This window comes from Felis catus, chromosome B1 (genome assembly GCF_018350175.1).
Source record: "Felis catus isolate Fca126 chromosome B1, F.catus_Fca126_mat1.0, whole genome shotgun sequence".
Classification (NCBI taxonomy): domain Eukaryota; kingdom Metazoa; phylum Chordata; class Mammalia; order Carnivora; family Felidae; genus Felis; species Felis catus.
The window spans coordinates 30,452,607-30,478,172 of record NC_058371.1 but is presented as its reverse complement, the minus strand read 5'-3'; the positions used below and the strand labels follow the sequence as shown (position 1 = coordinate 30,478,172).

At 41.5% G+C, this 25,566-nt stretch overlaps 1 protein-coding gene across 18 annotated transcripts in view; it reads right to left on the bottom strand.

Annotated features, from left to right (window-relative positions):
* Positions 1 to 1,251: 1,251 nt before the first annotated feature.
* Positions 1,252 to 25,566, bottom strand: part of NRG1 (neuregulin 1) — a 1,111,639-nt gene continuing 1,087,324 nt past the window's right edge. For 5 of the 18 annotated variants that reach the window (XM_019828382.3, XM_023252445.2, XM_011281428.4 and 2 more), the window contains 7 exons: positions 24,831 to 24,889; positions 18,422 to 18,445; positions 13,659 to 13,761; positions 11,796 to 11,922; positions 9,281 to 9,411; positions 8,265 to 8,471; positions 1,252 to 5,512 (listed from right to left, as the gene is read on the bottom strand). In XM_019828382.3, the coding sequence (XP_019683941.3) occupies positions 4,861 to 5,512; positions 8,265 to 8,471; positions 9,281 to 9,411; positions 11,796 to 11,922; positions 13,659 to 13,761; positions 18,422 to 18,445; positions 24,831 to 24,889 (1,303 nt within the window). In that variant the 3' untranslated portion in view covers positions 1,252 to 4,860. Of the gene's footprint in view, positions 5,513 to 5,900; positions 6,043 to 8,264; positions 8,472 to 9,280; positions 9,412 to 11,795; positions 11,923 to 13,658; positions 13,762 to 18,421; positions 18,446 to 24,344; positions 24,890 to 25,494; positions 25,563 to 25,566 lie in introns of those variants that run through there. The other 13 variants (XM_019828378.3, XM_019828380.3, XM_019828377.3 and 10 more) reach the window with 8 other exon arrangements.

The following is a 25,566-nucleotide window of genomic DNA, read 5'->3' as shown; positions in this document are numbered from 1 at the left end:
CTGAAGACACAGGGAAGTGTCTCCGTCTGTAATTTTTAAAATATTCCATGCACTTCTTGATTTGCTGAATGGCTGGTTGGCTGCAATGGACAAGTAAGCCAATGCGGTGGCTTCAGGATCGTGTGTGTTAGGAGTGTGTGTGTGGGGGGGGGGGGGAACATAAATCACAAATATGAGGAATCTGAATTGTTTTAAAGAGTTCACGATATAAATAATAAAGACTGGTACAGTCAAAGGCCACTATTTGAATCTCTTAGACATCCAGACTGTTTTGGAAATGATGCCAGAGGAGCTACGACTAACGACAAGGTGTCACGTACGTATATGGAGGTGGACGTTGACGGCAGGCATCGAGGTACCCACAAACTCCAACAGAGGCCCCTGTGTACCCTCAAAGGATTGCTGAACTCTATCTCATATACTTCAGAAGCCCTAATCTTATCTAGAATAATGAGTAAAATGCTTGAATTATATAAAAAGTATCACCCATGCAAATACCTATTTGTTAAAATATGGCTTTTGTTTAGGCTAATCTCAATAAGAAAAGTAATAGCCTCATTTCTATGACTCTTTTAGAATGTGGGAAATTTCTCATGCATCGGCCCTTCCCTGAGCAGTAAGATGGGCATCTAGTTTGATTTATTGATAGAATGAGGGGAAAGAATCCAACTTAGCCTTATCTTCTCTTAAAACTGAATCAATAAATCATAGGCCTGATGGAAAATAAATTTACTGAAGCTATAAGAAAGCTTAGCATGGTCAGGTTCTGACTGGCTGCCTTTTGGGCCCTGCTGGCCATCAGATTACTTGAACCCCGATAACAGGTTTTCCTTTCACAACTGCAGGTATCGTCACATTGACATTTCCATTAGCCCGGAGAAGTTTCTTGCAGTCACTACAGAACATGTTAACAACCAGCACCCAGGCAATCATGCCCTAAGACGTCCTCTCTGCTATGTTACTGTGTATGGGGCCGGGGGGGGGGGGTGGGCGGGGGGAGGCAGGGGGTTGTGCGAGAAGGGGAAGAAGACATTGTATTGCTTGCTTATGGCCCTTTTGACAAGGAATACAGTCGTAAGCAAAACCAACAGGCAGAAGGTGATGAAAGAACAGGCAAAAGCAACAGACAGACGAGATGATCATGGGGTCCATCAGACACATTCCTAAATTAATACAACTGTCGCAGTCAGATGGAAGGTGCTGGTCTAACAGACTCAAACATTAGTCTGCTGAGCAACACTCCCACGCCTCCACAGAGTAGCATTTTTATTGCAGTATGTCCTTCATGGAAAATGAACAAAATTTTAAATAAATCACAATTACTTATTGCTTAGTATTTTGGATAATAAATTCTTTAGTTTATCAGTACCTCAGGGCCTTCAAATGTGCATTCTTCAAATAGTTTCAATTACATATACATTCTTTCTCCTGAACAATAAATTATTCTTTAAAAAAAAAAGGAAAAGGAAAAGATACATAATTTTAAAGCAAAGAAAAACAAAAAAACATATATTTTTGACATTTGTCTTAAACTTATATGAAAACAACTCTATGTTAGATGCTTAAATATAAATAATAAAGGACATTATGTTATTTACAATGTTACACAGTAAGTTGAGAGAGTAAAAAAACTGACATTAACTCATAAAGACAGTAAATGATTTAGGAAAACATCCAAGTAACGTACAATGTGTATTTACAAAAGAATATATAATAGAACTCGTGATATGTGGCCATTTCCCTTTGCCTGCATTTCTCTGCAGTGTTTCATGGGTCCTTGCAGATAGAAATCTCTGTGGGTGGTGAAATGGAGCCAGTGCTAAAAGAAAAAACAAGGCCTTCCTTATTTCCACTAATGTGAGCCATGCACCTTTTTAACCCAGGCCAAAAAAAAAAAAAAAAAAAAGTTATGAGCTAGTTACCCTGGATAAACTCCATCTACATCACGACAGTCGCACCAAAACACGGAAGATATGGTATGTCGGTGTCTGGGACACATTCACATATACTCAGGCAGAGTGCCATTATGTAGACAGCATGAGGCCGTCCAGGCAATCTTGGGGGGAAAATAAAAAGGTCATACCAGCCAAGAAGGGAGAGTAGGCCGGGAAAGGAATCTTGAGTGACGGAAAGAAGTTTTGCGTCCGCTGCGCTACCCCTCATGGGATATGACGTCAGACCCGGGGAGACGAAGCTGCTGTCAAACTCCCAGGTGGCCTCCCCCACCTGAAAAGCCACGAAAACTTGCCACATGCTGGGAATATCGGTTCACGCTCCTTCTTTGCATTGCCACTGCACTGTCTGAGTTTATGGACAGAGCTGGTTGAGAGCGATGTGGTAACTACCACAGAGGAGTCCTTGCGAACACAAAGCTCGTGGTTGCAACGCACAGCCCTGAGGAACCAGCCGTCCTTTCTTCTCAGGGGAAGCTCTGGTCCTATAGATGGAAAGGCTGTCGCAGCTAACGTGCCACCTCTCTGAGTGGCCAGAATCAAGTCAGAAATAAAATTTCCTCTTGTCCTAACTGTTCATATGTATTTGTGACCTGAAACATTTAGAGCTATCTTCACAGTGGGGAATATGTTCATTGCTCTCAACAGGAGATTTGATTTATTCCTGGAATTCTCCACCGTGGGGCCTTTGGGTACTCCAATGCCTGAATATTTCTGAAACAGAGATTTTGGACTTTGAATTCACGGTAGAAATTTCTTTATTGACACAGCCTCTGGATGAGCCAAGGCCTTCAAAGGCAATATTGGCATAAGTTAGAGAAGCTCTTTGGGTCGACTGTCTTCTTCCCCTGCCATGAGCTTACTCGTTTCTACAGAACTGGGCAATCAGAGCGACTTGTGCAGCCTGACAGGAGCAGTGAGGACACTGCTGAGCACAGAGAAAGCGGCTTGTGAATAAGGAAGGACAGGTTAGGATACCAAATACTAAAAGTAACTGCCAGGACCTGCAGACAGACACCTCTGTGGGTTGCAGAAACATGTAAGGAGCTTAATGACATGACTCATGCCCAGCCCACGTTCCCCCAAGACCTCCTTGCCTGTCACGTCTCCTCGTTAATGTTCATATAGAAATTTGATGAGGAACTAAATGCAGTTCACCTGCAAACAAGGAGCCGTTGCTTTCGCTGACTTCACGCCTGGTATTCTGAACCCCCTGCCAACATGCTTCCCATCTTTTCCCATGGATCCTAGGAGGTCACTGGGAATCTAAGTAGAGCTCTAGCCAGCTTTGACAGATACCTGGCAGGGCATGAAATGGGGTCTCGTTGTTGTTTTTTTTTTTTTTTTTTAATTGCCTTGTTTTCCTGAATCAGCAGTTATCTCCAATGGTAACACCTCTAGGCCTTCTTTGGACTTACAATCACAGAGGACATGCAAAGTTCAGACCTGTCTTCATCCTGTTTTGTGACAGTAAAGCAGAAAGTAAGAAGTGGGGCAGGGGGTGGATGATAAGGGCTGCAGATGGAGAGGTCAGTACACAGGTTGGGGGTCACTTCTGCAAGGAAAGGTGCAATCTTTTCAACACTACCAACATTTCCTGATGAATCGTCGCTCGTGGAAGGTTCTCGCTAATCACAAATCACATGCACATTGGCCATTCCTGACAAAAATGTTCATGCATAGTTGTGACCTAATCAAGGCAACATCGAAAAACAAGAGAAAAATCATGAGGAGAAGGGAGCGGTCAACAAAACTGTTTAAAACTGCAATCATGTCACACAGCTGTTCTCCACCTGCGCCTTCTATACATTCACTGTTTCTAGACACACTACAACAGAAATATTGCCTATGGTGACTAATCACCACCACATACAGCAGGCACATTTCACTGCAGAAGCATTGCAGACCAACTGCTGAGCACTGCAGACCAGTTTCAGCTGGTTTGCTTGTGCCATGACACGTCTATTCTCCAGCTGTTAGGACACAACCAATCACTGGCTCCAGAATCAGTGGACAACCCAAGTCAGGAACGATTGCACCTTTTTCAGCCACGGTTTGATCTTCAGCTAGATGACCTGTTGTGTCATTCCCCCAGAAGGTGAGGCGAGTCCTCTTATAAAGTGATGGATGTACCCTGATAGCAAGCCAGAGCCCGAGTTCTATGCTCCTCCCCAAACTGTTGCTCTTTGTCAAGAAAAAGAAACCAAAAGAAAGCAAATGGCTGCTCTTTTCTAGTGAGAGCCAGCTGTCTTCTGATGAAGAATAGAGTTTTAAAAAAAAAATCACAAGATTACTTTCTTCCTAATATTTAACATTACTTAATGCAGTTTCCTGCTGTAATTAATAGTAGCATGCTGTTGGATCTACTATTATCTCAGAGCCCAGTGAAGCGAACCTTTGGCTGGCGGAGTAGACACAACTCATTTCGTATACCGAAAGCAAAAGAAAACTTCGTAAAAAAGAGAAGAGTATTTGGATGGATGTGCCATTACAAGACGTACTGATCGGGCGCTACTAGAAGCAAACGGAGGGGAAGTTGCAAGTCTCACAAATCATACATCCTGTCAACATCATAACGCAATGCACAAGAAGCCAGCGAGAACTGAATATATGGGAGGTTTTGCTGAAATACTGTGGAAAAGCAATCACAGTAACTGTACAAAACTTGCTCTCAACGTAACAGAACATAAAGGCACCATTGATATCTTTCTCGTTTTGAAATACTGTAAAAAATTGCTACATATGGCACATAACACATTTTTACATACATATATTTAATTTATAAAAGTTTTTTTCCTGTTTTCTATTCGCAGAACTGCTAAAATAAAATAAATTGTTTAATTTAAGGTGGAATACTTTATTATATAAAATAAAGTTTTACAGGTGAATCTATGTGTTTATTTAGGTTTTATACAGCGATAGGGTCTTGGTTAGCGATTACACTCGTCAGCCTGGCCTGCAATTCTTCCTGCGGAGAGAAGCGGCCTGCTGGGTTAGTCCTGCTGTCCGCCAGGCGGAAGGCAGGTGCTGCCTCAAGACTGGCGGCCAGGGGGTTCTGAATGCCCAGGAAGGGGGTATCTTCCCCTACTCTCTCATCTTCTGTCTCACTCTCTGAGTGAGTGCCTTCCGCACTTGCGTTGCTGTCCATTTCCAACCTGTTGGCAATGTGGCCATTGGGCTTGGTTCTTTTGGGCCGCCGGCTACTGGTGAGTTTCTTAACAGGCTCTTGAGCTGGCTCGTACTCCTGGGTGGTTTCATACTCCTCGTCCTCCACTATCCTCAAGGGGCTAGGGGGCAGGCTGTTGCTCTCATGCGCGGGGTTATGGTGGTAGGAGGTGAACTGCGGGGGATGGCGGTCATACTTCTCCCGCAGCCTCGGTGGTGTCACGAGAAGCAGAGGTCTTTCTTCTTCCACGAAGGGGCTGACTGCCATGGAGGGCATGGATACCGTCGTGCCGGACACAGGTGGAGACATTTCCGAAGGGGGCGATTTGGGGGAGCTTGGCGTGTGGAAATCTACAGGTGACATACGAGCCGGGGTGGTCATTGCTGACACATACCTGTGTGAGCACAGAATACCCTGCGTGAGTGTGGTGGAATAAGAGGCATCCGAGCAGGGAGGGGACGGGGACAGAATTCGCGATATTAGAGAATCAGAAAACAAAGACGGTCGGTTCGTTGGATACATCTGGATTTTTAACGCTAAGGACATTCAGCACCCTTGGAGTCTAACATTATGTAGCCAAGAGTTTCCTCACAGGAGTGCATGCAAAGATCAGCTAAGTGGCCTAACTCATGGAAACTTTGGGGATTTTCAATCTCAGCATGGTTTTAAATAAAAGCCTGTGAGTCAGGATAAGAGGGCACTAGGTCCCGGAAGCCTTTCAGTTTACGAGGACCAAGGCGCGGGGATTTGGAAGGGAAACAAGTATTACTTAAATACTATACCTTCCTAAAGGCCAAAGGGTCTTAGAGAATGAAGCCCAAATGGGGAATGGAAGAAGATCTAAGATGAGTTGCTGATAGCTGGATCTGAATGCATTTGGATCTGTGTGCCTTGTTTCTCCTTAGCTCAGCTATAAGGTTATGTCTTATGAAAAAAAAAGAGCATAGTAACTTAGATTTATTCCTGATAACAGTGTAACACATTTGTGTGCTTTTAGTTTTTCCATGAAATGCTACCTCTTCACATTCAATTTGCAACTATCCATCTCAGTGACCAAGACATTCAGAAATAAGCCTGGGAGAACCTTATGTTGGCTCCCTGGCTATGTCCAATCTCCAGTCCACCTCTCTTCAAAAACCCAAGGCTGTATCAATCTTTGGCTTATATTTGGTGACTGCTCAAAGGGTGGCTGTACCATGTTACCTTAGGTCCTGTTATGTCCAATGGTGCTCGGTAAATCTCACTGTGACTACACTGAGTGCATTCTTTATTGTTTTCTTTCTTTCTTTCTGTTTTTTTTTTTTTCCATATCACGTTTTTCTCCACCAGGACAAGAGACCTGACTTACTACTGAGGAAGATGGGGCTTATTCAGAGTCACATTTCTCAACTTCTATAAAAATGTTGCCAATGAACAGCACCAAGGACTCTTTTCTTCACATTGGCATTCACAGAGTCTAATTTGACATTAACTTGTGATGACACAGGACACCATTATCTGAACTCTAGCTAACAGGAACAGGAAGCCTATTAACTTTCCTGCTTTTCAGCCATGATTCAGAGTCACATGGATGTGAGGTCTAGCTGTGTCTAAACTGGGAAGGCGTCTTAGAGATTGAAATACTTGGGGCTCGAGGCTTCAACTTTCGTTCTGGGGATACTTAAATTAAGCTCTTTGAGAAACGCTAATCCAAATTCAACCGATGCGTACAGGCAATGGATCTTTTCTCTCCATGCTCTGTAGGTCCCGGTATATTTTGCAGTCCTAGATAATATCTGTGGTATGCGTGGAAGCCCACCACAGCAGGGAAATGTCAGCCTTTAAAGAGAAATATCACACGTAGTGATGAAGAAAGAATTTGTCCCTGAGGTCTTTTTCAGGTCTCAAAAAATAATGAATTAAGACACATAGAATGTCTTAATACATAAAGATACAATTATATGAATTTAAGACTCATGTTTTAAACCAGTTTGGGACCATGCCTACTTTTTCACAGATGAATGACAGAGCAGCCTTTAATTTCGTAGAATTCTGAAATACCATTTTGGGGCAAAGACCCTTGAGGAGTAGTCAGCAAGCTCTACATGACCTGCTGGCCCCAAACTAGTCATCTTTTGTTTTAAGGACTGCCCAGTCAGTCCATGAGTGGACAGAGTCTATCAGAGTTATCTCCGCCCATGTAACTACCAAATAGGTATGGACACGTACCAGGGCAACATCACGTAAACCTTTCAGCAAGTGGTCAAAGATCACACTGAGATGGTGATAAACAAACAAATGACACCATTTTGGGTTTGCAAACAAACAAGCAATAGCATACTGATATGCTGCCAATGCTGGTTGGATATAACTCTCCCAATTTAAGTGAAAATGAATAAAGAGAACCTATGAATTCAGTATCCCTAGTAAGCATCTCTTAGTTTGCTTTCTTCTACTCTTTATTTTACCTTGTGTGTAACTCCCCCAGCCCAATCCGAGATCCCCAGAAGAAAGCCAAAACATTCTGGAATAAAGGACCATGTCAAAAGCAATATTGGTTTGGAAACCAGCTGTGAAGACTGCCAGACACAGCAGGCAAAACATTTATTTATTCATCCCTTCTTCGAATTTCATAAAAGGGATACTATGTGGTGGAACACAAGCGGTCATTCCCCACGACAGTCAGCAGTGACACAGCCCTTGATTTGATTTAACCGAGGCTGGAAGGTAAGAAAGAGTTAGCACAGGAGAACACGAGAGCAGCTCGACCAGAGTTTGGGTAACTGGCAAATTAGAATTACAGAAAGGGTCCTTATCAACCATTGGTGCCATCTCTCTAAAGTTACAGCCGAGAAAACTGAGATCCCGGGTGGGTCTGAGCCTAAGGCCAGAGCTAGGAACTCCAGGTTTGCTGCACCTTCCACATCAAATCATTCCCGCTCTTTAAGGGTCTGCTGCCTGTCAGCCGCTGGGATGACGCGAGAAGCTCAGGAGAAGTGAGCTCAGACAAAAAGATGACTTCCTCAGCTAGGAAACTCCTAGCACAGGCAACTGCTGCCCCTTATTCTCATTAGAGTAGATTTCCGTAGGTGAGACCGCAGGTGCTCACGGGGATTCCCCTACTGCGTCTCTTTCTCCTCTGCAGTAGCTGTGCCCTTGGGGTTTACCTTTCACTATGAGGAGAGTCTCGGTAGGAGTCAGGGGTTTCTCTGGCATGCCTGAGGAAGCTGTTACACTCGCGAGGGCCTCCCACGCCATTAAGTCGTCCTCTTGGGCCCCCAGAGGGGCTGCTGTGCCTACTGTTCTCTACTGATGACATCATGATTACAGAGTGGCTTTCCGAAATGATGCTTTCAGTGTGCCCATTACTCCAACTAGAGGGGAAACGTGAGAGGCGAAGAGATATACTTATGCATTTCTTAATTACATGTCAAAATGGAAATGAAAGGACGTGATCTGGTAACTATTTCAAATTATTGGTGTATCGGCAGTTCACTACAACATTACTTGTCTCAGAATAGAATTGTCAGAAAGATACTCGCCCTAGAAAGGATTTAGAATGGCTTTGTAAGGATACAGCTTATGTATTTGCTCACCCATGTGACACATTATTTTCCAAATGTCGCTATGTACTATGTATTCGTACAATCTCTCTGTTCTTGAGCGGCTTACGTTAAGGAAATACTTGGCCTGTGAGCTGCATTTTGCAGTCCAGTGTTGCCCTTGGTAGCATGAACTGGATCAGCAAGACATCTGAGAATTTAGAGTTCAGTTATTAAACCAGTTTGCACGTGCATTTCCAAAGGCCACCCAATCATTGGAAGAAGCCAACTTTTAAGCATTATAGAGCATCTAAGCCAGACTTTTTCCACCGTAGCAATTCAGTGAGGGGTTGGGCCTGAGTAAAGACAATCTCTAAAATGGGGAACGAAGATCCTGTGAGTAGGCATTCTTTTCATTTTCAGTAATGAAACACTTGAGGCTCAAATTTAAACAGCAATTAAATGGCAGAGCCAGTTGATGTCCAAAGTCTGTTTTTGTCCTAAACCATACATTTAACCGTGTGTCCCTGCCTCATAAGTGAGTATCTCCTGTTCCTTTCTTAGGCAGTGACAGCAAAAGGCAATATATACAAATTTACTCTTGGAGGAGTGCCTTATAATTTTATTTTCCCTTCTCATACCTGTGACTAGGAGTCTGAGTGACAGTGGTGGAGTGGTGAGCTGTAGAGGTATAGTGACTGGTCGAGAAAGATGTCTCCGCTTCTCTCTCAACAATATGCTCACTAGAGATGACGTTTTTAGAGACGTATTGCTGGATAAACAAAGAGACACAACTTGAAGATTCATATTAATCAAAACAGTAACATCAGCATCACGCACAAAAATCTATTCTAAGTACATATGCTTCCTAATAAATTCCATTTCTCCAATGGTCAGATGGCAAGTCATACCCTGGCTACATGGCCTTTAAATTCAATAAATGAAATTAATAAATTATCCTTTGGATGTGCACGTGGCATAGCTTCTATAGTCTTAACTGCGTATTATCAGAAACAGACCTATTCCTTCTATCTTATTTCCAACTGAAAATGTGACTGGAATTCAATACAAATCTCTGCCCGATATCCACTTTTGTCATCGTTGTTATAAGTGAAAGAAGATTAACAGATAGTTGACTGAAACAAAAACGTAGAGATGGTTTGTCTTATTTCAAGTTTCAAGTCAGTGGAGGAAGTTTTTTGTTTTTTTGTTTTTTTTTTTACAATATCTGCATTTGGGATCTACCTTTCTTTTTCAGTTTCCCAGCGCCCATGTTGCCCTAATGATATCACTGAAATTTTTAACTTATCAGTGGTAAGACTAACACAGCCACCAAGCGATCTGAAGGACGTACAGAAGCTGTCGAGATCACACATCTTGACAAAGCACATAACGTATAGGGGGCGTATCCATGGTGCAAATAGATCCTACTTTATTTTCATCACCAAATCACACTAGCTATTACTTCAGTAGATTCAATATCCACTGCAGTCAATGAAAGAAGCACACTTTGAAGTTGTCTTTTAAAGACATCACATTGAGTAAAATAACAGAAAAAGGCATGTAAAGGAATATTCTCAGTTGAAATGGGCACTTTATAAGCAATGGGCTGTGGGCTTTAAAAGGACCTGATGTGTTTACGGAAACCCCCAAAATATACAGCTCGAGTGATGTTTGAAACTCTGGCTGGTTCTTTTAGCGGAAAGGCTATTATTCCGTGTGGCTCTTTCTGGGATGTAAAGTTAGCTTGTTTTAAGGCAAAGATGGTGATGTCATAAATAATGAGCTCTTCCTAGTCTGTGTACCATTTCACTCTTGGTCCTTGAAAGGCAATGTAACCTTAGTGAATCTAATGAAAATGATACTTAACAATTATTGAACACTCACTGAATGTCACTGGGCTAAGTGTTTTATATGGATTGCCTTATTTAATGCTCACAGAACTTTCTGAAGTAGGTATTATTTTTAGGCCTGTTGTCATCATGAGGAAACAGGGTTTAGACAGATTAAAGCCTAAAGCAACACAGCCCAAGACATAATTGGAATCACGCAGCCACTTAGACACAGTGACAGATTGGAGGTGTGCCTGTATGTAGTGAATGCATTTATCAACTGTGTAGAACATTCCAGTGAACACTGGTGGGGGGAGGAAAGCAGCAAAATATACTAATATATCAGCCTTTCCTCTGTCCCTGGAAGGTCTTCGCTGCAGGTCTTGCTGGTAGTAACCACCAAGGCTGAACAGGATTCTAGGATAGATTTGCTCCAAACAAAAGACACATTTTCCTATAGGATAGAGAGTGGTACTGAATGTAATCTTCAAGCTTTGCCTACAAAAAGCCACGCATCAGAGGGAAATGAAGTGAACAGGAAAAAATTATGGTGCAAAAAATATGGAGAAACACTCCAAAAGGCAGGAAAGCTGAGTCCGGCTCTAGGAGGCTGGAAAGATTGTATCTAAAGACTCTTCAGAATGTATGACCTATTTCTATCTAAAAGCCTAGTGCTTGGTAAATTTTAAACAGAATGTTTGAGTGATTGAGGATCTATTTCCTCTGGAGGGTTTGACATCCTATAGAAAGAGTCAGGGAAGAGGAGGCATCGTTCTTTCAGTTTTGCCACTGAGAGCGAGTTTGATAAGTCACTTGGCCCTTCCACGCCCTAATTTTTCCCTTGGTAAGTCAGAATCAGTAAATCATCGGGCGCTGGGAAATGCCTCTAATAAAAATGAGTCTAAAGCCCTTAGCTCAGTTATTAGCACTAATCAGTTATAGACTGGAATAGCCTTCATTTCCAAATCATAAAAATAAAATAAAATAAAATATTTCCCCCTGATTCTTGTATCATTCATTTCATTATTTTTCTTTCTGTTTTTCTTTCCTTTCTTCCGGTCCTCGTCTCCCTGCAGAACAAACCCAATATTATTATGCCAACCCCTTAATGAACACTTTGTAAGAGGAAATGTGCTGGTGTTACAGGAACCAAATTCACTTTAAAAAACGTTCCCATTCTTTTCTCCTGGAGAAACCCCGGATTCCTGGAAGCTGTGGTGATTAATGGCAGTAGCTAAGAGCCTAAGAGCTTTAGAAAATAAACTTCAAGGTGCCTGAACAGAGGAGAGATGCTCAGCTTTTCCACTGGCCAGAGTCAACATACATTCACCAGCTGGACGTTCTCGGGGGGTGGGTTGGGGTGGTGAGGCCCGTTTGCTATGTTCACCATGTTGTTTCGCTCAGACCGAAGACTCTGCCGAAGCCGGTCATGCAGCTTTTTCCGTTGTTTCCTGGATATGAAAAAGAAGAAGCATTTATTATTTTTTTTCTGTTATTTGGTACAATTTTTTATACTACCACCATGTAACTCAGGTAGGAGATTAATGGTGGTGACAGGAGAGGGTGTACCACTCCATCTCAGAGTCTGCCTATGGACAGAAGTGGAATCCCACATTCTTAGTGAATAGATTTAAGAAGTTGGGTGGGATTCTTACAGAAATTGAACTGGACTGCTGAGAGATAAGAAAAAAAAAAAGGAGAAGATACATCAAGTTGATATTTGGCTCAAACCCCAACTTTGGTCATCAATCCATCTTTGCCTAAGTCTTACACATGGTCATTTGTCTTAGGTAACAATTTGTGCCGTGCAATTGACGAGGCTGATTCTGATTTCATGTATTAATTTTGTCTGTGGGTCTCTTAAGGAAATGCAGTTAATTTTGAATCTGTGCCTCATACACAGTGTGTGAGCATGTATAGCATCGTACATGAACGCAGACAGGTACATATTTTGCCAGTAGATTTAGCGCAGTTATAACATGATCTCACGCCGGTACCGCTTTTTTTGTGTAACTAGGCAATGAGTATTGAAATATTGAAGTTGAATCTAGTAGGATTCATAAGGTAGATTCTAGTAAGGCTTATCTCCATCACTCAATTCTGTCAACACATTAAATCCTGGGGTACTGGGGCGCCTGGGTGGCTCTCATAGTTCGTGAGTTTGAGCCCCACGTTGGTCTCTGTTCTAATAGCTCAGCGCCTGGAGCCTGCTTCGGATTCTGTATCTCTCTCTCTCTGTCCCTCCCCTGCTCGTGCTCTGTCTCTGTCTGTCTCTCTCAAAAATAAACATTACAAAATTTTTAAACAAAACCCTGGGGTATTAAGAAAATGCCATCCATGCCCTTAATTTTATGGTATAAAAGCATATTGTCTTTGTTCTTCAATGCAACATTCAGGCCGTGATAATATCCCCATGACTAGTTTTGGCAAGAGAGTTTATGTGATGAAGCACCAAAACAAAACAAAACTGTTAACGTTATTTCCTACTTTAAGAGGATATTCTACGTAAGAGAGAAAAGTGAAGGGACTTCATGCCACATGGTAATTGTGTTTGTTCATAGGGACCCAGCTTCAAGGGCCAGACACAGTGAACACACATCTGCTTTAGTGTTTTCTCTAATTCTTTCAAAGCAAGATTTGCTTGATTTTCCTCCCATGAGATTCCTTTTGTACATCTCACGCTTTGAGAGCATTTGAACCAGTAAGCTCATTAGATGGAACAGAAAATCAATCCCAATGATGTTTTTAAAAACCTGCATTCCCAACACCACCAAATGTTTCCTTTATCTCTTACTAAGTCTGAGTGCAAAGCAGAACACGTCCTCAGCAGGGATAGGACAAGTGCGCCTTGGTCACCGACTGCTGTCCTCTCAGGATGTGGTACACGTCCACACGCACACGCATGTGCCCCACAGGCCCGTCCCTCCACCCCTTTTGATCACGGGCCGTGGTCAATGACCAGAAATCTTCTGAACATTTTCGCACAAACAGGCAGAGCTTTCTAGTTATGTGATTAGAAAAGGTCCTCCAGAGAGATTATTCTGGGGAGAAACATGAGAAGAAACATCCCCCTGCCTCCCCACTCCCCCTTCTCAAGACCAGGCCGTTGAATCTGTTTTGTGCAAAGCCCCGCCGGCTAGGCCGTCTCTGCGTGAAGGGGAGAGAGGCACGGAGGAGGAAGCTTTACTTGGTTTTGCAGTATGCCACCACACACATGATGCCGACCACAAGCAGGGCGATGCAGATGCCGGTGATGGTCAGCACTCTCTTCTGGTAGAGCTCCTCCGCTTCTGGAAAGGGATGAGAGCAGACGTCACCAAGGCCCCCTTACACGTGCCGGGACTTAACAACTGAACAGTTGGCATGCTGCGTTGGCATTGTCCATGTTCACAAGAAAGTAAATACGAGACAATTCATTACTTTTGCAGACATACTTAAGGTACAGCATACTCTGCATTGTACTTTGAGCATAAACAGCAAAGCCAGCTGGGGCCATGTGCGATAAAAAAAAAATTACACTATTAAGTTACTTTACGTATAAGCTGCAGGTATATATGTATTAAACTGGCAAATCATCAACATTAATTATAAAATAATTATTTAGTCAAAACTGTAGTTTTTAATTAAATAAAAAAAAACCATATCTTGCAAAGACAACAGGAATCAATGCCAATAAAACGAGTTGGGGTTGGAATCACTGGGGCCATCCTCCCCTCCTCCCTCTTCTCCATCCCCCCCGCCCTCCCAAGCCTCTTTTTATTTCCCATCTATGTTATATTCCGGCGGTCTTTACAAGGAGCCATTTCTAAATTAAAAAAAATAAACTCAAAGACATTTGCAAACATGAGCTTGACTTGTAGTTAGCAACAAAATTGAGGCAGGATCCCTACGATTAAACTGTAAAATGTAAACATAAGCCACACGGTGGGGGTAGCAGCCTACTGTATCAGAGAAAACCCAATATGGTGGGTAAGATAGTCCTGGGCCAAGATGGAGATTTGTCCTTTGAAAGACAATTATTATTACCCCACCAGTTGTACTTAGACACCTAATGTATCTGTGTAAAGAAACCACTAGCATCCATGGTATGCGACTTGGAATAGATTGTAATGCATTGCCGTGGTGACCAGCTTGGCAAATTAGCTAAGGTAGGTTACACTAAGGGAGTCCGATGCTTAGAACTGTGGGTTAAGAGCATCACTGTACCCCCAATGTGACCAGTATCTTATTCATGGAAGTCTTTCTATTTGCAAATCGGTTTTTGGGAGGGATCATTTGATTATACTTTGGTGGGTCAGGCTTTTAATGAGATTGGCAGATTTCGTGGTGAACCTGATCCCTTAGGAACTGAGTTTCCGACTAGTCTAATTATATTTATTGGAAGATATTCACTGAGAAAGAGAACTCAACCAGTGTAGAATAAGCAATGTAAGTGGAACTTGCCAAATTGATTAATAAGCTGGTCAAAAACCGGAGGATATTGTGCAAATGACGGTCTCTTATCTGGACGTCGACATGGGGCCTTAGGGAACATTTTTGGTTTACACTCTCAGTCTTAGCCACCACACCTTCTTCTCTGCTGAGAGAGGGCAAGTCGCAGAAAGGTCTTCTCGAAATGAAAAAGTGCGTTTTATTTTCTGTGATACAGTAGACCTTACCATTAAACAAAAAAACGTTTCCTACAAGCCAAGCCCATGGTAATCAAATTCCAGTTAACAGATCAGGAACATTGTCAAATCAAATTAATAGAGCACTGATTATTAACAGGAGGAGAAGGAGAATAGAAGTCAGCGGGTAAAAGACTAGAATGCTACAGAAATTCTACAAAAACAAACCAAAAGGGTGGGAAGTGGGAAGGAAAAAACAAACCAAGAGGACAGACAGACTGACAGAATGACGGAGAGAGGGAGGAAGTCGGGTACGAGGGAAAACAAGGTTGAAAGTGAAGGAGCCATCTGAAGTCCCTGGCACAGCATGCCCGATACTAAGGGAAGAAAAATAAATAAACAAAAGAAAACCAGAGGGAGGAAATGCTGGGTGGGAAGAGAAGGTGGATGTAAAGTTGGAAGGGTGAACCCATACAGCATAACTCCTACCCTAGGCTGGCGGTCACGTGGAAGCCACAATTAGAAAGCAAAGCAGCTGGTGCATTGCAAGGAAACAATGAACCAGGAGACAGAGTGGTGGCACATACTTTGGCCGCAAAAGTCAGATGATGAGGTGGAAGGTGAATGCTTCTTTGTTAATTGCTGTGTCTGCTGCCTCCCCTCCCCCACAGCCACAGGACAGGGAATTAAATTTTATAAGGTGTTAATCTGTGAGCTGGTGCCCCGGGAGCTTCCTCCTTGACCTGGCATCTGGATCAGTTTTTAGCACTATGTCTAAGAAGGAGAGGTGGGGCCCGGGACAGGAGGCAGGGTTCCTGCCGGTGTGATAAGTTGGTTCGGAAACAGGAGTGTAGACGTGTCCTTGACCCTGCTTTACCCTGCCCTCTTTCGCTCACTCTCTTTTTTTCTTCTTTTGAAAGGAGGAGGGCTTGGTGGCGCTGGCATCTTAACGTTCTATTTTTAGAAAAAGCTGGGAGATTACATCTGCAAACCGTGAAAATGGGATGTATACAGGGACCCGGGGGGAAAAGGCATCCCACTACTCCCAGGGATTCCGTTGAGTTTTTCGGCGGTTGTTCGTTAGGAAAGAATAGACTGACCTCAGTTTGTCAGCAAATGTGGTATGATGATTCACCACTCTGCCCTACGTGATACGGGAAGACACGCATTTTCCAGCGAAATTGGTCACGGAAATGAAAAGGCAGCTCAGTAAAGGCCAAAGGGTAAAGAAAGCAAAGTGCTAAGATGAACCAACTAAAGACAAGGCCCATGGAATACAGAAGGAGGATTAAGATTCTGTATTCACAACGGCATTTCCCGAATACATTAAATGTTTCCCAGTTCAGTTTCTATTCCATTTTCCAATGATTTACTAGAGCAGGGAACCCCCGCATTATGAATGTGTTAAAAGGGAAATACTTGATGAACAATAATGAAAACAATGGGTTCTTTTGACCCCCCCCCCCCCTTTTTCCTTATTATTATTATTATTTTTTTTCCTAGCGTGACAGGGTCAATAGGGCAAAAGCAAATTAGAGGCAGCGCTGAAAAAGAGAATCCGTCAGTCCAGTTGGCGGATGTGCCTTAATGAATGGAAACGCTTCCCAGTCCTTACTCTATGGTTTGGCTGAACGCTTTGCAGTGAATCAGACCGAGCATGTTTTTCTGTCTGATCTGGCCAGGCTAAGAGACAGAAGCCTTGTCTTTCTCAATTGCAATTGATCTTTAAGGTCTGATTTCCCTTAAGGATGGAACATTCTGGCTCAGTACACTGGCTGTCCTGAGGCTTTGGAGTTTTAGACCGTTTGCCTGTAAGAGGTGTGCAGATACCAGCATATGGTGTCTCTACTGCTCCTTCAGGTCTTACTGAGGGAGAAGTCGTATATCTGAACTATCCATTGCCCTACCTCATTGGGAATAGAAGTATTAAATTCTAGTTAGACCCTGAAGTGATAAAGTGGGAGAAAGATGCCCTTAGGGAAAAGGAGCAGGCGATAATGGATTTGTTTTCTCCCTGTAGGAAAGGCCTGTAAGCCTTTTTAGTAGTGGAACTATTTTTATCCAGAGGGAGGTTACTTGAATAGATCCCTCTCTCTCTACGTAGATAATCTGCCACCCAATGCTGATCATGGGACCTCTTGAGATTCTCCCGCTTGGGAGAGATTCTCTGATCTGCAAAGGGCCACTCCCATATAAGTGGGGGTTTTCTCATCACAGGAATCGTTTTCTCTTGGGAGTTTTTACAGGAGGAATGGCCAACCAATTGAGTTTCTAAACCTGTAACTGACAGAACTTGCAAAAGTCTTGTTCTCCACGAATTATGGAAAGTATATTAGGTATAGATGGTGACGTTATCATCCAAACGAGAGCAGCAGTTATGCTACAGGGTGCCCTCACTGCATGATGTCACTGACACCAGCTGCATGGAGATCAGATATTCTGTTAATCAGGACATTGCTTTGTTGACCCATGGCCACATTCCAGGGCTGCTGGTGCTGTCCAGAAAGCCTGGGTACCTGCGCTGTGGAGCCTCTGGGATGACAGAATGGTTTCCCTCTCCTCCCAGGACTGGCCCTTGCTTCCAATAATTTAGGACAAAGGCTTTCAAAGGGACGATGCCCCAAATTCATATGCTGCTAAGAGATATTTTGTGTTTACAGTGTGAACATGTCTATTTGATTACTTGTCTGGATGATCTTAGTGACTCAAGGTTAATTCCATTAGTGCTAGAATTTCCACTGAAAATAGCACAAGGCTTTTTTCTTTCTGTTTTCTATTTCCTTGCTCATAAGATAATGAAGTTGACTACAGCAGCGCTTGAACATTCCCAGAAAATCAGTCTGTGCCTACAATATTGTGTTGCAATGTCAGGGCTTTCTATGTTACTATATTAAATGGGTGATTTTTACACTGTATGTCAAGTTCCCATCGGCCTAAGACGTGGCGTGCTTTTAAGTCGATGCATTTAGAGCTTCTTTTGTTCTCAGGCCTGGTTTGGTTCCTCCCATAGCCTTCCACACCTCTCCAACTTACCCCAGCTCTGAAATAACAGCATGGTCAGATCCAGAGGGTCGAGGTACGTGGGACATGTGTGAATTTGCAGCAGATGAGGTGATTTTAAACTCTAAGTGAAGTTTGGAAATCTAGAAACTGCTGCACTCAGTGACATTTCGGTAAACTAATCATAGATGGGACGCGGAAAAATCATTGTTATAGCTGTATGATCCCTTCTGAAGGAAAAGGAAATTAGTTAGGAATTGAAAGGTAAGAGCAGAAAAGGAAAAGATTTCAGCTCAGAGGTTCTAAATTCTGCAGGCTAAAAGGAATGATGATTGGTCCATACCCATAAATTCAATCCCAAGATGCTCTGCCAATGCAGAAAGTTGACAAAAAAAAGAAAGAAAGGAAACAAGTTTCAGAAAAGAGCAATACACTGCGCTCCAAAACACATTACACATGACTATTACGGCTCTCTGTGCGTGCACACGGAACAGGACGAATGGTGGGTGGTTAACACAAGCAGTGCTCAGGTACGCCTCCGTGAGTCCGCGTAGGGGACTCGTCTTGTTAAAGAGGTGTGCAAATACCAGCACACCGTGTCTTTATTAACCCTTAAAAGACCTTACTGAGGGAGAAGTTGTCCTCATTTGGGAATAGAAATATTGTATTTATGATAATAAAGAAAGGCATTCAGTATTATTTCATTCCTCTCTTTAAAAGGCAGAAGTGCAGTTCCAGGGAGGTGATTTTTTTTGCCCAAAGGCACATGGTTGGCAGAGCCAGGGGTGGAAGCCAAGAGGACAGCACTCAGGTCTGAAAATTTTGTCATGCTGGATTTACAGTTTTTGTAGTTTGTGGCTAGTTATGCTCTAATATTTCTCGTTGTTTTGGTTATTAAAATATATATATATCTCCTCTGTTCCTAACCTTCTCCGCTCTCCACCACTTACATGTTCCATTCACAGAAAGCAACAAATGCTTCTGCCCAAAAAACCAGAGACGGAATTGGGGAACAGAGCCTGCATCTAGTTTTTTCGAAGAACTCCTGCATGGCATAGGATAACTCTCGATGCCTTGCTTTTTCAAATTGTAAAAAGAAAAGGGGGTTGTGTGGGAGAAGGATCCAATTCCTGGGGTCCTTAGTTCAATGGATTACTTCCTCAAATAACAGAGAGCCAATCAGATGATCACTCCACGGTGCTGAGCTCCGACGGCCAGATGAGAGCGCAGGGTTCCGGGAGGGAACCCCAAGGTGTGAGCTCACAGGCCACAGTCCTGGCAGATGTGAGTGCAGAGACTCAAGACTAAAGGACTAGCAGAAACTGCACAGGTTCAAGCAAGGAAATGGGGGACATGGGCAAATTAAAAATAGAAACAAAAACCTTCCAGAAAAGATGCTTTCCAGGCTGAAGCAAAAATTGTTAATCAAATTTTATCGGGGGTGGTGCTGGTGGTGGCGGGGGACCCCTTAGGATTGCCTATTTGTGCGTGGATGGTGGAGAGGCACATGGGAAGGAAGGGCAGAAGGCACATGGAGATTCAGAGGTCTCCATTTCTTTCCTTGATCACTGACTCGAGAGATACCACGGTGGTCCAAGAAACATGACAAGGCATCGATCTCTTAACTTTGAAAACATGTGGTTGAGGGGTCCTCCTCTCACAAAAACATCAGTCTGGGCATGGACAAAGCATCCTCAAGTAGAGAGGAGAAAATAAGGAGGGTCGTGTGCTTAAGTCCTCCTGTTTTCAGGTCCTGCCTCTGCCATTTGCCTGTTCAGTGACTTTGGACGTTAATTTCTCATTGACGAAATGCTTATGATACTAACACATGCGCCACAGGGAGACCCTGTGGAATAAAGGAGCCAGGAAATATGTCGGCCAACAGCAGAAGGGTTTAAGAGCTTGGAGAGTGGACTTATCTGGAGATCTACCTTGGGCCCCTTATCACATGTAGGTTTCCTTTTACCTAATTCATGGCCGGGAAAACTCTGAAAGCTGCTGGGATATACCCAAGAAGTGAGACTTTAAAAACTTTCTACCTCTTGAGGAAACGGAGCTTCCAGATTAAAAAATAAATCAGAGAGGACATTGAGTAACAGTAATAACGAGAGGTAGTGTGGACAATAGATCAGTCTGCCTTGGTTGGCCCGGGGTACTCAGGTGAATAGCCTAAACTCATCATAAGTTAAAAGCCACAGGATTCAGGATTAATTTGGTTGCACAATGTCCACAGCAAAAGTTAACAATTTATTCAAATCCAAACGAACGTCTCTTGTCTCTGTGCAACACTCAATTTGACAAAATATTTCCCCCTCATTTGCTTCCTTTATATAAACTTTGGAACATCAAGGATAAGAATTCATTTTCCAAGGAAGTGATAATAAATTTCCTTACACATTTCCTTGAAGATGTGACTCAGTTTTTCTCCCTAGAACCCCTTCCATCATATGCCTTTTCCTCCTACCAGTCAGTAATAATTTAAGGGTTAAAGCCGAGATAGCTACAGAAACTCTTTTCAGAGAATCATTATTCCATGCCTACATGAACACTGCTAATGATCTATATTAGTTGCGTAGAAAGCTTGGTTAAGTCTTCAATAAAATTAGTAGCATGCCCATGCATACATATTACTGCATTTACAGTTTTATAGGTAAGTCTGTGAGCCTAACTATAATTTCATTTCATGGGAAGTCATTCATATCAGGCAGCTCCAATTTCAAATAATTCAAAGGGAAATTGGTACTTAAAATTGGAATCTCTTCTGGCCATAAGCCCTAACAAGGAAACAAGCAGAGGAAACATGCATCATTCTCGACCTGGAGCAAATACTGCTCTAATTTATTTTTACTATTGGTGGCTACATTTCTTTCATTGTGAGTCAAGAAAAGCAGAATACACAGACACTTTTCATTTGATGAAGAAGTTATTACTTTCTATCTGTTCTATTTAATCTAATGCTGGCTTAGGCTCATTATGTATCATACGCTTCCTATTGAACTTCTGTCTCGCCACTACATTTTTCAAATTAAATTAATAATTCAAAAACACAAAGGTTGCTGTAAACAATTTAGTTTCCTTTTCTACATGTGATTTCCTGCTGTGCAGTAAGCAATATAAAAAATTAATTTAAATCTAAGAGTCTTCAGAAACTATTAAATATTGACTCACTATTCCTTTGCTTGAGGATTTTATAATTGTTTGAAGAGAACTGATTAACCTGTAGGTTAATTTAAATTTTTCAATTGCATCAGAGAAAAGAACAATTAAACAACTTTCTTTTACCAAAATTATCCATCCATGCATTTACGGCTTCTGATAAAATCTGAAGACATTCAAGATTTTACTCTTTAATACTTTGGGCCTCCTTATGCAAACAATATCAAAGACATATGTATAGTCCTTTCTGCACCTCTGAGATTTCTAAAGGAGCTCTGTCAATGCCAGTGCTAAGTGGGACGTATTTAGTGTCTGACTTTTCATTTTTGACTTACCTTTACAAATGCAGATACTTTTTATTTTCACATATACAAATCCATATTGCCATTGAGCCTTTTGGAATGTAATAGGAGGCTTTCTCCGCACTCCCAAGTTTCCATGTGCACAGAAGCACATTCACCAACACACACACAAGAAAGTCTAACACTCAGTTAGAATTTATGATAATTTATGTCATAGATTGTGTCTTTATTCTACTGTCATCCAGATACACGTTGGATAAATTAGTAATTTCAATGGTTTTTAAAGCATTTAGAATCAACACAAGTAATTTATGCACTAGTAACCTCTGATTCAAAATTACATTTAAGGAGATCTATTGGGATTACTCATGCTGACAATATGCCTAAAAGTTCTAAAATTGTACTCTGTAAAAATATTCTATGATTTGGGCTATTCTATAATAACATTATTATATATTAGTTTATATATGATATACTTGCTGTATACTGCCTCTAACTATTAAAGCTGTGTTTTTTTTTTTCTGTCCAGGAAGTCTATGTATCAATTATGAATTGCCTATATATGCACATTCTACCCCCACCCCCCCAACAATGATCAATACAATGCTTGAAAGTAGGAACTCTGTCAAGGTAGGTCAAATTTGAAGCTGACTAACCTTGACAATATTTTCCTAGAAAGTATTATAAATATGTTTTATTTCAAGGCAAATGGCTGCCTTCAAGAAAGCCATATAAAATATACATTTGTTCTTTTCTTTCATACTTTAAATCCATTTTTATAAATCAATAAATGTCCCCATAGAATACTCTGACCAGAAAAACTGCATCAAATCCTAATAATGTAAGTTATGTGTTAATAAGCATTTTAAAAGCTGTACATTCTTTTATAATGTCATTCTTCTATTCAAAATGTGGTTTAGTAAGTTGAAAAAATGTTTCTCTTTGAACCTGGGGAATATCTTTTCCTTCAAAATTTATGTTATGTGTTTCAGACTTTATGAACACAAACAATTAAAGTTTAATCATTACGACCGTGGCAACATTTTTTATCCTTTGTGCAGACTACACTGATACTTGAACATAAAGTTCTTAAAACAGCAAAGTGTATTTTCCTGCCTTCTATATGAGAGTCTGTAGAAACAAAAATTGAAAATTTAAGCTATAGAGGTCAGAAAATTAACTCTGGGAAAGACAACTTTGGAAAGCAGTTTCTGAAGGGAAGCTCTTGCTTTTCCAGATCCGAGGGAGCCCTGACGCACAGTCATCACAGACTGCTCATAAATTCACTTCCTATCAATCTTTGTTACATCAGGGTAAATATGAAGGCTGCTTTCTTGAATGTCTTCCAAAAGTGCGATCGAAAGCTTACTAAAGATTTTATTTAAGGAATCACACTCTGATTAAATACATAGTGGCTATCTTGAAAGAATATCTTCTGAAAAAGAAAATGGTCTAAAATAGAAGTTCAAAACATCTTCTTTGCCTACTGCTGTCAGATCTAACTGCATCATTATTTGGGGAAATAGCTTCATTTTAAAAATGCGATTCTCTATATAGTGCCCTAACGTTGCCTTCAGTGCACAATGAAACTCGGTATAACACCAAACATTTAACTGTGATACAAATGTTCAGAATTTTCACTCAATTCTACGATATGTTATCATATTTATACAGTCACATGATTTGCTAAATCTATGTTATTTGAATACAAACTGATTTCTGAAAGGAATGGCATTAAAACATTCAGTAAAATTCTACTATTCCTCTTCTATTTTTTATTCTCCATCTTATCTACCTTTAAAAAGATTAATAACATAATCTTTGATATGTAGCCTGTGTAACTATGCCATAAGCACCACCTCACTAAATAAATGATTGAATATTATGGAAATGGCCTCCCCTCAATGAATATGAAATTAACTTTTCCATGAAATTTATTCTTCCACGATTGTTAACAGGAGGAACAGGATCTTATTCTTTGCATGCATACAAGTAAGGGTAAATCTCTGATTCTTTTAGGGCTCCCAAATGACCGGCTCGTATCACTATTCATTGTGTTACGTGAATTTACACTGATCGGCTATGTCCAGTATTTTTCAGGGTGAGCAACTGACAATCCGAATCAGGGATTGATAAATCCAGCCCACTGTCTGCTTTTGTGAATAAAGTTTTAGTAGCACACGGCCATGCCTATCAGTTTATGCATTGGCTATGGCTGCTTTGTGCAGAGTTCGTGGTTGTGCAGGTGACGGTTATCACCTGCAAATGCTGAAGTATTTACTATCTGATCTTTCACGGGGAAAAAAAAAATTGTCACCCTTCCATCTCAATGAATAACTATATGGAATCCATTTTAAATACAATGCTTTGAAAGCGCCAGAATTAGAAGCGATAGCCCAGTTCACAGCAGAAGGACAAATGACATGATCTAGTTACCCGTGCAAATTATATACATGTGGATTGGGTCTTTTAAGGATGATGTTCAACCCTTCAGGAAGCCATAGAAATCCATCAAAATTTCCCAGTTCTGCATTAAAAATATATATCTGGATGTAAGCTATTATATTTCAAAGTAAGTAACGAATATCAAAAAAACCCCTATTTGTCCCTAAAATTGTCATTGAAACTAGCATAAAGAAATGCAAATATAAAGAAATGATTGTTTAAACTAATCCTGAATCACCTGTTTCCTAAGCAACATAAAGAGAAGCCAGGATATCTCATTTGCTGTGAAATGTTTGTAATTTTCCTACTCAGTGCTCTTTTTACACCTAAATGCAAACTGTTAATGAAGAGAAACATCTGAACTCTTTTTAGCATGTTTATTTGTTATAAATAACACATTCTGAGCCGAAATTAACTTACCATCATTTCAAGTGCATACTGATTACAATTTAGCAACATCCTTTGCAGGACGCTGCCATTTTATAAAGAAGATGGACTGTTTAGCAGAATGATTTTATTTTATCAATAACAGTGAGACTTTTAAATGCTTTTATTGTAATTGCACTGTGTGATATCGGCTATCATTTTGTATCACATTATTCAGTATCCATTTCAGAAGCATCCGGAGCCTCACACACCTATTAGTATCTCAGAGCCCACTAGTCACGAACAGAGGAAGTAATACAATCGCTTGTGTTAATGTTCTCATGCGACAGGCAGAGGCAGTCAATGTTAGACCTGGTAAAACACATCTACGTCTAGGTGAAATCTGAGGGGAGATGCAACAAGAAAGCGGCAGCGACTGAGCATGCTCCTACTCAGGCAGAGACAGAAAGGGAGTGGACGTACTGTAGAAGCTGGCCATTACGTAGTTTTGGCAGCGATCACCAGTAAACTCATTTGGGCACCTGAGAGAAGAAACAAAAAACAATGGTAGAAAAAACAGAGAAAAAGAGAAGAGGTGAATATATGCTAGAAAGAAGCTCCTTCAGTGTCATTTGACTGAACTTGGCGAGTTCACCCTCAGGAACTGAGTCTTTGTCCTAACCATGGTTTTCAGACTCTGGCATTTCCCTCAAAGGATTAAAAATCTGCACAAAATGGGGTCCTAGGGTTTGTATGACAGAAAGGAAGATGGCAGCATTTGCAGTGACTGCCTTCTTTCAGAGGGACTCTCTGAAAATCGCATCTGACGGTTTCTTTATCTCCGTTTTCCACGGGACATCTTTGGTCAAAAGTGCCGGAAAGAAATGGTTTTTGGTTGGCCTGCCTGCCATGGTCACCAGAATCCCTGGCCATCCGGACTGGTCATTCTAATTCACCCCTATGATCTTTGGGGCCCAAGCTGAGAGACAGTGAAGCAAACTCACACTGAATGAGCTGATGCCCCGAGTGGCTAAACCATCGTTAGGACAAAAGGAATCAGTTACAACTGAACTGTAAAAGCACCAAGTGGTAGTAATTGTTGCTGTAGTTTGGGGGAGAAAGCAAATTTCAGATTATTTTAACATACTTTCTTGGTTTTGGACTTTCATGGGCACATTCTCAGTACATCTTGCTCCAGTGAATCCAGGTTGGCACCTAG